Source organism: Coloeus monedula (genome assembly GCF_965178545.1).
Source record: "Coloeus monedula genome assembly, chromosome: 1".
In the NCBI taxonomy this organism is placed as follows: Eukaryota; Metazoa; Chordata; class Aves; order Passeriformes; family Corvidae; genus Coloeus; species Coloeus monedula.
In genome coordinates this window covers 14,518,253-14,530,760 of record NC_138781.1, presented here as the reverse complement: position 1 = coordinate 14,530,760, position 12,508 = coordinate 14,518,253, and the positions used below count along the sequence as shown (strand labels likewise).

The 12,508-nt window shown below is 36.8% G+C and overlaps 1 protein-coding gene across 2 annotated transcripts in view; it reads right to left on the bottom strand.

Annotated features, from left to right (window-relative positions):
- Window positions 1–316: 316 nt before the first annotated feature.
- Window positions 317–12,508, bottom strand: part of KIF5B (kinesin family member 5B) — a 35,658-nt gene continuing 23,466 nt past the window's right edge. Inside the window, exons 15-26 of one of the 2 annotated variants that reach the window (XM_082288113.1) lie at window positions 12,148–12,291; window positions 11,317–11,505; window positions 10,355–10,472; window positions 9,950–10,011; window positions 9,730–9,839; window positions 9,445–9,546; window positions 7,346–7,406; window positions 7,164–7,235; window positions 6,886–6,990; window positions 6,175–6,391; window positions 4,341–4,470; window positions 317–2,916 (exon numbers count right to left, since the gene is read on the bottom strand). In XM_082288113.1, coding sequence (XP_082144239.1) covers window positions 2,910–2,916; window positions 4,341–4,470; window positions 6,175–6,391; window positions 6,886–6,990; window positions 7,164–7,235; window positions 7,346–7,406; window positions 9,445–9,546; window positions 9,730–9,839; window positions 9,950–10,011; window positions 10,355–10,472; window positions 11,317–11,505; window positions 12,148–12,291 — 1,317 coding nt within the window. In that variant the 3' untranslated portion in view covers window positions 317–2,909. The remainder of the gene's footprint in view (window positions 2,917–4,340; window positions 4,471–6,174; window positions 6,392–6,885; window positions 6,991–7,163; window positions 7,236–7,345; window positions 7,407–9,444; window positions 9,547–9,729; window positions 9,840–9,949; window positions 10,012–10,354; window positions 10,473–11,316; window positions 11,506–12,147; window positions 12,292–12,508) is intronic. The other variant, XM_082288114.1, reaches the window with a different exon arrangement.

Sequence of the window (12,508 nt, the reverse complement as noted above, 5' to 3'; positions counted from 1 at the left end):
TGGCTGCAACCAATTTCCATAAGCATCAGCTGGGGGGTGTTTCTGTTTTGTTTGGTTTCAGATTTTTGTGTGGGTGTGGTTTTTTTCTGTCATGAACAGTCTTCTGAAGACTAAAACTTAAATATCCAGATTTCTGTGTGGGAAAGCTTACTTGTACTAACTAACACAGGCTTAAGAGGGTGGAGGCATCAAGTGATCACAATTTAGAAGGAGAAAACTGGTTGTGAAGCCAATCAAATGAAAAACAGTATATGGAGACTATTTAAATTTTAAAACCACATGTAGAGATAATAAATGGAATAAATGCACAGAGAAGTTCAAAGATTTTTCTCCTCTTTATTTAAACACAAATACATTTACAGCATGCAGGTAAGTTAAAACTATATGGCGTCTTCCCCAAACCAATTGTTTTAATGCATCTTAAGTGTACTGAAGTTAAATCAGATTCCACAGGTAGACTTGTCCTCATGTCAAATTTAGAGTTACACACAGTAGTGAGTCAGCATTTAAGTTAGGTAAATAATTTAGTTGTTCACCAGAAATAAATATTATTTCACCAAGTTCCTATCCTAAACCATCTTTTAAAAATATGATCTAGAGGAACACAGAAGTAAGAACCATTCAAAGACTGCAAGTTGAAATAGCAGTGTTGAACATTCCCTGTATAGACTGAATATTTTAATTTACAAAATACAGTAATTGTCCTGTCTGGCTGAACTATGCCAGCCAAACCAGAAAGCAAAGGAAGTTGTGTGTTTTTCTCTTTTACATTTTAAGAGGCAGTTCTTGGTAAACTTCATAAAAGGTTTAAAATAAAAAAAGATTTAAATATAAAAAGGTGATGTACACTGAGCTACACACTAGTTACTATTCAATCTAATTTTTTAAACACAGAAATTTTCAGCACCAAAACCCATGACAATTACCTACAGGAATGAAACTCCCATTCACAGGCATGAGAAAAAAATCCTGCTTCATTTGAGTGTGTTGTTTTGTTTCTATGATTGCACATTGACAAATGAAGGCCTGAAAACCTGTAGTTAACATTGCGAAAGATAATGGTCAGTGCTGATTCCTTGATGAGAAATTTAATTTAAAATATTTTGTTGTTTCTTTTTTTTTCCTCAGTATGCTGCCTTCGACTGTGCTCTAAAACAACTGCAAGTTTGGAGTGTTCGGCGGCCTTAAAAAAAAACTGTCTTAAAAGCTGAAAACTCCAAAATAGTGGGATTTCCAACTGATACAATCAAACTTTAAAAATCAAACTATTAAAAATTCAGACTACTGTAGATATAGAAAAAAAGTGGTTCAAGGTCTAAAATTTGACTATACTCCATCATAATATAAATATTTTGCCTATTTTAAAATATAAAAATTGAAAGTGATTTGCTCTCTGAACAGTCATAGAGTTTCTACTGTTTCCACAATAACTGAATACCCAGCAAAAAACTCAAGCCAGAACAAAAAGTTCTATCAACCAGGTCTGAAAAACCCATTGAATTCTTCCAGCAATACTAGTTCCTTCTTTCTTAAAGACCTGGTAACTAGTTTCTATACAGAAGGCTGTTCTAAAAATTATAGTGGCTAAACCCTATCAATAAGTTAAGTAAATTACAATATAAAAGTTTAAACCCCGGATTTAGCTCAGTGAGAGTACCGGAGCTCAAAACAAAACAAAACAAAACAAACCAAACCAAAAAAAACCCCAAAAAACAAAAAAACAACCAACCAAAAAAAATCAAAACCCCACATTTCGTTTTGTTAGCCACTTTACAGGACTTTATTGCAAAGAGAAGAAAAATATTCAACAACTACTACTTTGGACATTTCATATACCTACTTACAAATGGATTACAAATACAATTCAGGGTAGCACTTTATTTTATTGTTATTTTAAACATATGCCTCTGGCATTTCTGGATACATCAGTTTTAAAAAGTTGTGTCCTTTATTTATGTATCTGAATTCATTGGCCTGTTGTTGAAAAAGGCTTTTTAAAATTGAAAGTCAAAAATTTAGGCAAAAATTCCAGTACTGTATGTAGTGGAATATAAAGTTACATTTTTAGATTGCCCTCATTTCACTATTACAAATAGCAAAAGTGAACCGTCATAGATACAGACAAATGGACAGACAGGCTCATCAGAATGAAGCAGAATGTTTTCACTCCACCAGACTGTACTGTGTGCAGAATCAGGAACAGGACAGATGGGATAATCCATTGCCAAAGTCTTTGTTGTAAACTCAGGTTTACTCTTATTACTGTACAATATTTCATTCTAAGTCACCCGGTCACCGGGCACTGAATGAGAGAACAGTTACACAGCCTTGTTCGCACTGAACCCTTTAGGGCGGTGGCGGCGCGCGCGGTGCCTCGTGGCAGCTGCCGTAAGCACCTCCGGATCCTCACACTGTACAGACAGTTCGTTCCAATGCTCTATGCAGCACTCCAAAAGAAAACTGTAATGTAGAGTGCTGCCCTAATTCAGTGGGACATGTAGTGTTATGTGAAGTGACAAAAATGAAAGTATACTTAAACACTGTTGCACATTCCCTAAGACAGTAAGATGTACACAAATTAAGCTAGAAAATTTGAACTAAGATTTTCTCAATGTACATTCAGCTTGGCACAGTGCAGACTAAATTTCAGACATGAAAGACAAACTGTGTAATAAGCAGAGCTACACTTTAAGTAACATGTCATTTTTCAAGACGCCAAAATTGCACTCTAGTTGGTTTTTTTTGGGAATCAGTTAGCAGAATTTGTAGAAGGGGGAAGAGCTGTACAGGCCAGGTATAATTTATACAATTTTCAAAAAATAATCCTACAGTCCCCAAACGGAGAGATTATTGTCATGGAATGACTCCCTCTACAGAATATCCAATCCTCCTCATGCTGCATTTACTTTTCAGCAACTGTAAATGAGAAAAAAACCACAGAGTTAGGCCAAAAAAGCAAAGTTATTTACATTTACAGTAGACCATATCACTATTTACATGCCCTTTAAGAGCCCAGTTCTTAAAACACTCAGATAAGTGGAAATGAAACATCCACTTTAAAATAAGAAATCACACAACACAAAGCATTTAAGCAATGCTGTCTGCTACCAACAAATTTACAGCTGACAGGGTATGCAATCTTGACTGCAATAATAATAAATAATTGAATATAAATGAAAAAAACATTACAGACAGAAACCACTTATAGCCCAGCTCCATTTCCCATGACTGTTGCTGCTTTTCCTGGCTAGTGGCAACTCCTTGGTCATTCAAGCTAAATGTTATTCAAAGTTTAAGTACCCTTCAGTTCAACCTCTTATTTACTAAGAGACATTACTGAACAGAACCAGGTACCCTGCCTAGTACTACAACCCAGTTTTCTCTGAACTGGAGAGAAAGCTTGGATAAGTCAGTCAGCTAATGAAAAGAAATGAACAGACACAAGATTCACATAAGCTGTTCTGGAGCCCTTCAGAAGAGGAGCACCCAGGTTTCAAGGACCCACCCCATTTTAGATGTATTTCAAACTGAAGATGCAGATAACCTTAACTAAGGGAATGTCTAGAAGACATTTATAGACACATTCAAAAGTGAAGGTGACAACAGAGAATATAAAGTAAAGCATTACTGTTAGGTGAGCAACAGATCAACCAACTATAAAGCAGATACTAATTAAACGATATGATTCTGTAAAGCAACTTAAACATACCAAATGCCATACTACATGCACGTGTATATAATATAATAATACTATGTGTAGTTACTTTGGAGATTAGAGATGTTTTCAAGTACGTGCACATTTAATTTCAATTGCTGTAACTACATTTGAGCTAGGCTAACGTTTTAAGTCTACTGGATGAGGACATGAATTCTGTTAAGTAATTCCAAGTCACTGACACAAAGCAGTGTGCAAACACAGAAAGAGAAGCAAATAAATAACATGTAAAAAACCGGTAAATTTTATTTCATCACTGAATGTTTTCCTGAAGAAAACCGTATTTAAAAAGATACTAGCAGGACAAAAGAATTTAAAATGTCCACTCCTTTCCCAAACAGTGGCTACTATCATTGACTGGTAACTACCTCCAACTGATTGTTTCCACATTTTGGTCTACCCCAGGAGAACATCATCAGAATTACCATTTTACAGCAAACACGTTTTAGAAGAAAAGCAGCAGCATCTTTAGTCAGATGTACTGTTCCACTGGCTATAAAATTCTGTAAAAAAGACAAGTTAGTCTGACTATTCAAGTGACTTTATGCCACAGAAGGAACTGTAATAAACCTAATACAAAGTAGTTTGCTCACACATTTTAGAAAATGCTACAAGACAAACTTACACTTTGTCTTGCCGCCCACCTCCGCGCAGCACAACTGGCTGGCTGTTCTGAGTGAACGCACCTCCACCACGAATTGCACTTGGATGAGTCGGAGAAGCTGCTGGATGCTGGCCAGGGCGGATAGGCTTAGCTGCATGGCAAGAAATGTGACTTACAAATATATACACAACAATTGTACCTTGGATTATTCAAATTTACTGATACCATTAGCCAAACGTAATAATCACAACTGAATGCACTTTGAATAAGAAAACAAATTTAGAGGATGGCATTCTGAGAACGTAACAGATTAGTGTCAGCTACAACAAACCCTGGAAAACAGACAAGGTTTTGCTTTTATTGCTCCCTGTTAAAGCTTGCAAAGCTTCTGATAAAGATTATCTTCACATGAATTATCTGTCCCACCTAATGTATTACCTTCTATGAATCCTATTTTTTGGCAGTAAGAACTCAAATAAGACACAACAATAGACAGTTTCATGAGAGTTATGTAACAGTAAGCAATCATTATAGCTGCTGTCCTTCCCACATCTACTTGATTGATAAGTCACTACTTACACTCTCTGCAGGTGGTTCTGTGTACCAATACTCCACAGATAACAGTGCTTCATCAATCTACCATCACATAAAAATAAAACTTGCTCTATAGCCCAAGTAAAAACCTGGCAGTTTTGACAGGTCCTTCACAAGCTGCATACACTTAATAAACCGTATTTTCAATCAGTTTTGCACTTAGCTCTTAACAGAATACGCATAATGTATGTGTAGGACTTCACAAAGTCCTGTAATATTAAAGAGAAGCACCTAAAGTTTCAGCAAGCAAAAGTGAATATAAAGAACCTACAGGCAGCAGCTGCAGCAGAGAAACACTTCTCAATTACTGCCTTATAGGATGCTGATCTCCAGTAAGACATGACTGGATCATCTAGATATTTAAGCACAAGAGGCTGTATATCTCAGGTGAGCTCACTAGAGAATTGTTTGTTTTCTTGGAGACCACTTGAGAGAAAATTAAGACAGAAAAGCACCTGTCTGCAAGCTGCCACTTCATGTGACCAAAATTTTGTAACTATTTTGCAACAGCTCTTTGCAGACCTATAGAATATGGGCAAAATTTAACTGCAACACTCACTTCAGTCACATTAACATTTAAGAGAAGTATATTGATGCCTTTAGTTCTACAGCTGTAGTGTAATGTGCACGGTTAAGTCCTCCACAGGTCACACACCACCTCAGTCCTCAGCACTCCACAGAGTAATGGCAGGTAGAGGAGCAAAGGAATATGACTATGCTACCTCCACCTTCCCACCCCTTTCTGTTTTTCCATTACTTTCCCCTAGAGAGGGCTGTGGATACTGTATGTTTTGGAACAAAGAACTGAAAGGGTAATTAAGGATCTTTGGATGTTGTGGGTTTCTGTCTGCCCCTTCCCCCCACAAGGATCAAGTCAATTTTGTTGTTGTTGAAGGTGATGGCTTAATCTTTCTTGTTCCCTTGAAATACCTATTTAGTTTTAGAAATTGGAATGGAATTGTAATAATCTAAGAGATTAAGACTCACATGCAGTGTACTGTTTCTTCTAGGAAATGTAACATATTCAGGCTAGAATTCTAGGCTGGTAAGCCTTTCCCAAAGCCATTTAAAGTAAAAAAAAGCCAAACAACCATAAGGTACCACCTGCACACACAGTCTGTTAACCAAACTCACAGTAGAAAACAGATCACATTCACATGGGCAGTTTCAGTGAGGGCTGAAAGATGCACATATACCCAGAGATAAAAAAAAAAAGTAGGAGACAGATAAAGCTTTAGGGGGCAAGGGATTCTTTACTCACCGATTTGTGCTGAATGTCCTCTTCTGGCCATATTCTTGGATCTTACAGCTTCCTTTATACGATCTACTTCTTGCTGATACCGCTTGCGATCACGAGAAGCATTCTCTTTGGCTTCCTTCAGTGCAGATTCCAAAGCTTTAACTCTTTCAGCTGTAGCTCTAAGTCGCTTCTCCAGTTTAGGAAGTTCGCAGCGAAGATCAGCATTATCACGTACCAGCTACAAAACCAGAATTGATTATTTCCTTGGTATCTCTCTTCATAGGGAGAGCTAACCAGATAACCTCCCCACCCCTGAAGAGGGAAAACAGTAGGGTTACTGTATTAACTTTGCTTAAGCTTTTAGTAAATCTATATAGTTCAGTGACATTAAGACTGTCATTTGAAAAGTCAGGTACTGTGGAAGAACCTGCTACCCAACAGAGGCACCTCTTCCATCAGGGACAGGCAACCATCGCCATGACTGACGCATGAAGTCTAAACTCAAACTCTTTCAGTTTAAATGCAGCTATCTTGTTATACACCCACATGTACTTAAATTAGCTAATTAATTTATGTTACAAAACAATAGGCTAAAATTTTCCTGTATCAAGAGACACACTTAAGATGTAGAAGTATCTACTTATAAGTTACTTTATGACCAATAGGCAGTTGCTTCTGTAATAACGAAGCTGGAGCAGTTTTATTAAAATTTGAAATGAAGTCTCACTGTACCTGCTTGTGAACCTTTGTAAGCTGTTCAAGATTATTCTCAAGGAAGGAAATCTTCTGTTTCTGTGCAGCACTGCCTCCTGTATCATCTGAGTCGATCTCAGCACTCTGCAGTAACAAAGGCACGGGGAGGGAGACATGAGGCTGAGTACAAATCTGATCTTGAATATTAGGATCAAGCCAGACAAATTACACCAAATAAACACCAGTTCCTAATTTAGTTCTGAACTAAAATTTATGTAACATTCTCAGAAACAAGCTTCACTATAACACCACATTACCTTTTTCACTCTAGTAGCCAGATCTTGAACAAACAGCTTCCGAAGATTGTGAAGAGTCTGAAGTTCTTTTGCCTACAGTTAAGGACAAGAAATTAACAAAACAACCCAAACAAACTCTGAAAGAAAAAAAAAAAAAAGACAAATATTGACATTTGCTTTGGAATATATTCTGACTATCTTACCACAGTCTCTTCCAAACCCTTTAAATCTTGCCTCGCTTGTTCCCGTCTGTCCTGCATAACCCTAAAAGAGAATAAATTATTCCTGAAATATCCTAGAAAAATAAGAAATTTTAATGTTTTAGAGAACTAAACACTGTGTTGTACAAATGAAAAAAGTCTTTTGGTTAAAGTCTTAAAGATGTAACTAACAGATGACACCACAGTCAGAAATCTGTATGGCATGGCAGGGTGGGATGGGGGGAGCTGCAGAAGGAAAGAGGGATGTACTTTTAGTATTGAATATAAACAAGTACATTCAGATGCATAAACTATAAAAGTTTCCAGAATAGTAAAACACAAAACTCTGAGAGTCAGCTTCAGAGTGAATACTTGGGGAGATCTTATCCTACAAATGTTCTTAGCTCTGACCAGGCAAGATCATAAGTATCGTGTGACAGATTAAAAATTTTCTCTTTGTTTTAACACCTCACTCTCAACACGCTGGCAAAACCAGCATCCCAAACAACGATGTCAGTGTACAGGAGCATAACCTGATGATTATCAGTGTACAGAGCCGCTGTCTTGCCAGTTAATGTGAAAGCATTTTCTGTACAGGAAATGCTCTTTCTCAGAACTGTAAGTCAGTGCAGTTATCAAGATGACAGAATATAGGAAAGGAATGTGGACCTCTCTTTTTATGACCTGAGATTATAATAGAAAGGCCAAGGGCAGAATGAAAATGAAGTGTTCCTGTTAATTAGTTAAAAAAGCTTCTTTTCCTCTTGAAATTTCTTCTCACTCAGTTTCACTACTAGCTCACAGTTAAATCAGTAAATATTTGATATAATAAAATATTCCTAATAGTGTCAGTATCCTATCTGTTTTCCAGACCTCTCTGTATAAGTAGTTCCAGGCATCTTATACAACTCCAAATTAAAAAAAATTGAAGTGAATAATGTGCATTGTTCCTGGCCTGTCATTTGCCATGTGCATTTATGATAGACAATGGAAAGTAACTGGATTCAGAAAGGCTGGAGGAAGACACAGAATACAAAACTAATTTTTAAACTTCTTTGCAAATCTTTTGGAGAGGAATGTTTCTATACAGCAAGTGCTTTAAAGTGGTCAATGCTAGATGTAGCTGAGCATGCAAACTGAAATAGGAAGCAATAAGATGGTACATATAGCAAATCTTGCAAGACAAGAAAACCTACTGTAGTTAATGTAAGTTTTGTAATCATTGTGGCATATAAATAAATCAAAATAAGATGGATTCACAAGACCAGAGTACTGTTAGTTAAAATTTTAGTCTTAAACAGGATAAATGAAAAAAAAAGTAAAAAAAAACAAAAAAAAAGCAAGCATTGCTTCTTGGTTACCAGCACAGAACAATCAGGTCCCTCTGATTACTTCAAATTCCATGATAAAAACCCCTGAAAACCACTGTGTGTGTTTTAGACAGCCAAAAAGCACTTTTCAAAAAGTACTTTTAAGTATAATGTATTTTTAGCTTCTGTAAAGATAAATATGTATGCACCAGAAAGGGGTGGCAACTGATACACTTAGAAAGACTTCCAGGAGATTAAGGTCAGCTTTCTAGAAGCTGAGAACTGTTTTCCAACTGGATACTTACCTGCAAGCAGAATTTAATTCCAATTTTTGCACTAACTTTTGAGTCTCTAATTCACTAACACAGTGTATGTAGTTAATCAATGAAGCATGCAACTGTTAAAGAAAAAACCAATTAGAGCCACCTAACAAGGTAAATCACGTAAGAACCATAGAGAGAATAAGGAACACAAGAACCAGAAAAAGAGTCAGGAGATTTGTTAGAAGACTCTTGTAGTTTTACAGAATGCAGTATGTAGCTGCAAATTGAAAAGTTAATTACTCCAATCCATAGCATATTAACAAAAAAAACCAGTTGTGGCCTTCATATCTTACATAATTTTACTTCCAATTTTAAGTATTCAGACAGTGAGAAGGTTTTAAAAAAGGTTCAAGAAGGCCTCTCTTTAATAAGCATACTATAAAGTGAAAGGCACTTCATCATATTAGGTCACTAGTTTATAGAGTAAGTGTCCCCACACACATTTGTTTCATGTGTCATTATCACTTACGTAAGCTCATGAAGTTTTCTGCTTTTTTCCTGATCGGTCGCTTTCAGCTTCTCGTGCTCGACTCTCAGGCGTTCCTGTTCAAGCATCATCTTCTGGTTTTGGCTGAACACAGACAGTAAGTATTTCATCAGCTGAAACTCTCAGACACCACATTCAGTAACAAAATAGAAGACAGAAGGACAGTTCTGGAAGAAACTCTTGCCACTTCCTTCCCATTGTACTGTGCTTCTGTACTTGCACAGTCCAGAGACATTTGGCACCACTAAAATAATGACAATTACTTACTCTTGAAGCTCAGTGATGAGCTTCTCCTTTGCATCAACTTCATCTCTCAGGCTACTGATTTGTTTCTGATGCGTCTCACGATGGCTCTGAATTTGCTGCTCCACAGCTTGCTATTAGTAAAAACCAGAACATATGAAATGCTCTGAGTTACCACCAGACTTCACTCTGTGGGGATTTGGGTCATTGGGGTTTTCTTTTTTAAAAAATTAAATTGGTTTACCTTGACTTCATTTGCAGTTTGAACCTTATTTAAGTGCTCTTTCTCCATCTCATGGACCTTTTCTAGTAGGGACAGAGAAGAAAAAACATATTTTAGCCAGGTATCTAGGCAATCACATGGATGATGGCACTAATTTCCCTCTCCCTTGCCAACACCTTACAATTTGGAAAAAGTCCGCTCCCACCACAAAAATCAGTTAAATTAGTAACATCTTTAATCCTATCAATAACAGTTCTTGCAAACAGCAAACGTATTTTACCATGGATTAATTCTGCATGTTCAGTAGCAAAGAGTCTTTCTATAGGTATACCTTTTAACTTAAACAGAACAGAGCAACTCCCTATTTATCACTATATTCTTAAAATGGTGGTGGTGGTGGTTGGGGTGTAGGGAAGCACATCCTACCCTGTGCTCGGAGTTGAACTAATTCTTCATTAAGGGAATCCACAGATTCTTCCAGCTGCCTCTTTTTCTGTTCCACATTCTGAAGATATTCAGTCAGTGACTTGATCTTGGCTTCATGCTTGTGGAATGAAAAGATTCATTTACTTTGGAACTAGGTACCATGGAATTACATCTGCATAAATGGTTCATACTTATTTGTTACACAACAAGTGATCTCATCTCAAAACAAAAATGGTGCCAACTAGACTCTCAGAAGAATATGACTACTCAAGTAGATCTGTAATGTAGCCTGTAAGACAATGTCTTTATTCTGGACTGGCACGAAATATATTTTTGGCTGCAAGAAGAGATATTTTGAATGTTAAATACTAACAGAGGCAAGAGAGGCCCACTGTACTTAGATGATTGCCTTGAAATGTGCTTCTCCTGATTTAAAAATAAAAGAGGATTATCTGTATGTAAAACAAAATACAGAAATATTAAACTGCATATGTAGATTACAGTTATCAGAAGTGTTAGAAGTCACATTAAAATGGCCTCTCTCACATTAGAAATAAATTTAATCTGCTACGCAAACCTCCTGAAATTTTACTGTGCTATTACCTCTCCCACTTCCAGCTTGAGGCATTAGCAGGCAGAGTGCCCACTAGTCACTGCTTCAGTAAGACTTATATTTGTAAAGAATCCTGTGATGGAGAACACACGGACTCCAGTATCTAATACAAGTGCTACAAAAGCATTAGCAGGCTACAGATATTTTGCAGAAATTCTGACATCCTGTCACACTGAATTACTTAGAAGCATCCAAACCAAAGAGTACTAAGGAAAAAGCTGAGTCTTATGGCTGTTTACTCACAGTACACTTTGTTAGGTGCCAAAAAAACCCTGCAACTTTTTTTTCCCTGATAGGTTAATAAATTGAATTTATAAAGAACACTGTACACTGTAGAAAAAAAATTTACCTGTGAGATCCGGAGCTGGCAGGCAGCCAACTCCTTTTCATTTTCTTCCATTTTCTTATTGCTTTCAGCCTGTGTGCCTTCTAACTGCTTGCAACGCTTCACCATTGTTTTTACTTCTGATTTCATTTTGCTAATGTACAGTCTTGCAACTGTGAATTCTTCATCTATCATGCCAGTTCCCTCAGGCTGCTGAAAAGGGTGGAATAGCACATTTAAAAAGCTCAGATAACAAAAGTGAACTAAAGGTGCACTGGAGCAGCTAAATGTCCAGGACACATCCCCAGCCTCAACTGATAACCACAGAACTTAAAAAAAAACCCCAAACCCTTATACTGTATTTAAATTTTCTGATTGATTATTTAGCGGTTTGCACAAAGATGAGCTGCTTGAAGAAGGAAATACAATTCACTATTGATTTCTAATACTGCTTACATTCTTGCCCTATAGCCATCTTCTGGATTTCTCTCTTATTTCATGCCCTCATTCTGTTTTTAATACAAGTATCATCCTGATTGTCTCTGTAGGTTTGTATTAGATTACCAAGACAATGCTGTCGATTAAGACCTCTTCATATAGCAGTTTGACAACATGAATGAGAACACTGCTTCAGAAAAAAATCATGCCTGCTCTTCCTTGTCTATGCATAATCAAATTCTGTCTGGAACCTGATTAAGTCCCCATAAAAGGAATGGAGGAGCTTATGTCCAAATTATTAATATACATGAAGCTTTCTATGGTGGTAATTTTTACCATACTTAGAAAATGCCCCCACCTATCCACAATGTATGTGTTTAATACATGGCACTAAAGACAGCCGCGATTAACTCTTACCTTGACATCGTTATTTCCTACTGCAATTCCAATCTCTGCAAGATCTTTTAGTAAGGAGGCCATCATTTCTGTTGCTCGTTTCTTTTGATGGTTGGTCATTTCTTTAAGTTTCTGAAGCTCTGCATCTATACTGGCTAAAGTGACCTACAGTAAAAGAAGTTACCCTTAATTAAACAAAACACACTCTTGCTCTTGGAATTAAGTTTCATACTATTCACAGAGCACCAGCATTTCTTCTGAAAGAACTAAAAAAATATTGGGGACAGAGACCTTCAACTCACAAAATATAATCTTAAAACTCTGCAGCAACATTAGTGTTATCACTGCTAAACAATATTCAGAGTTATATACGATTAAATAT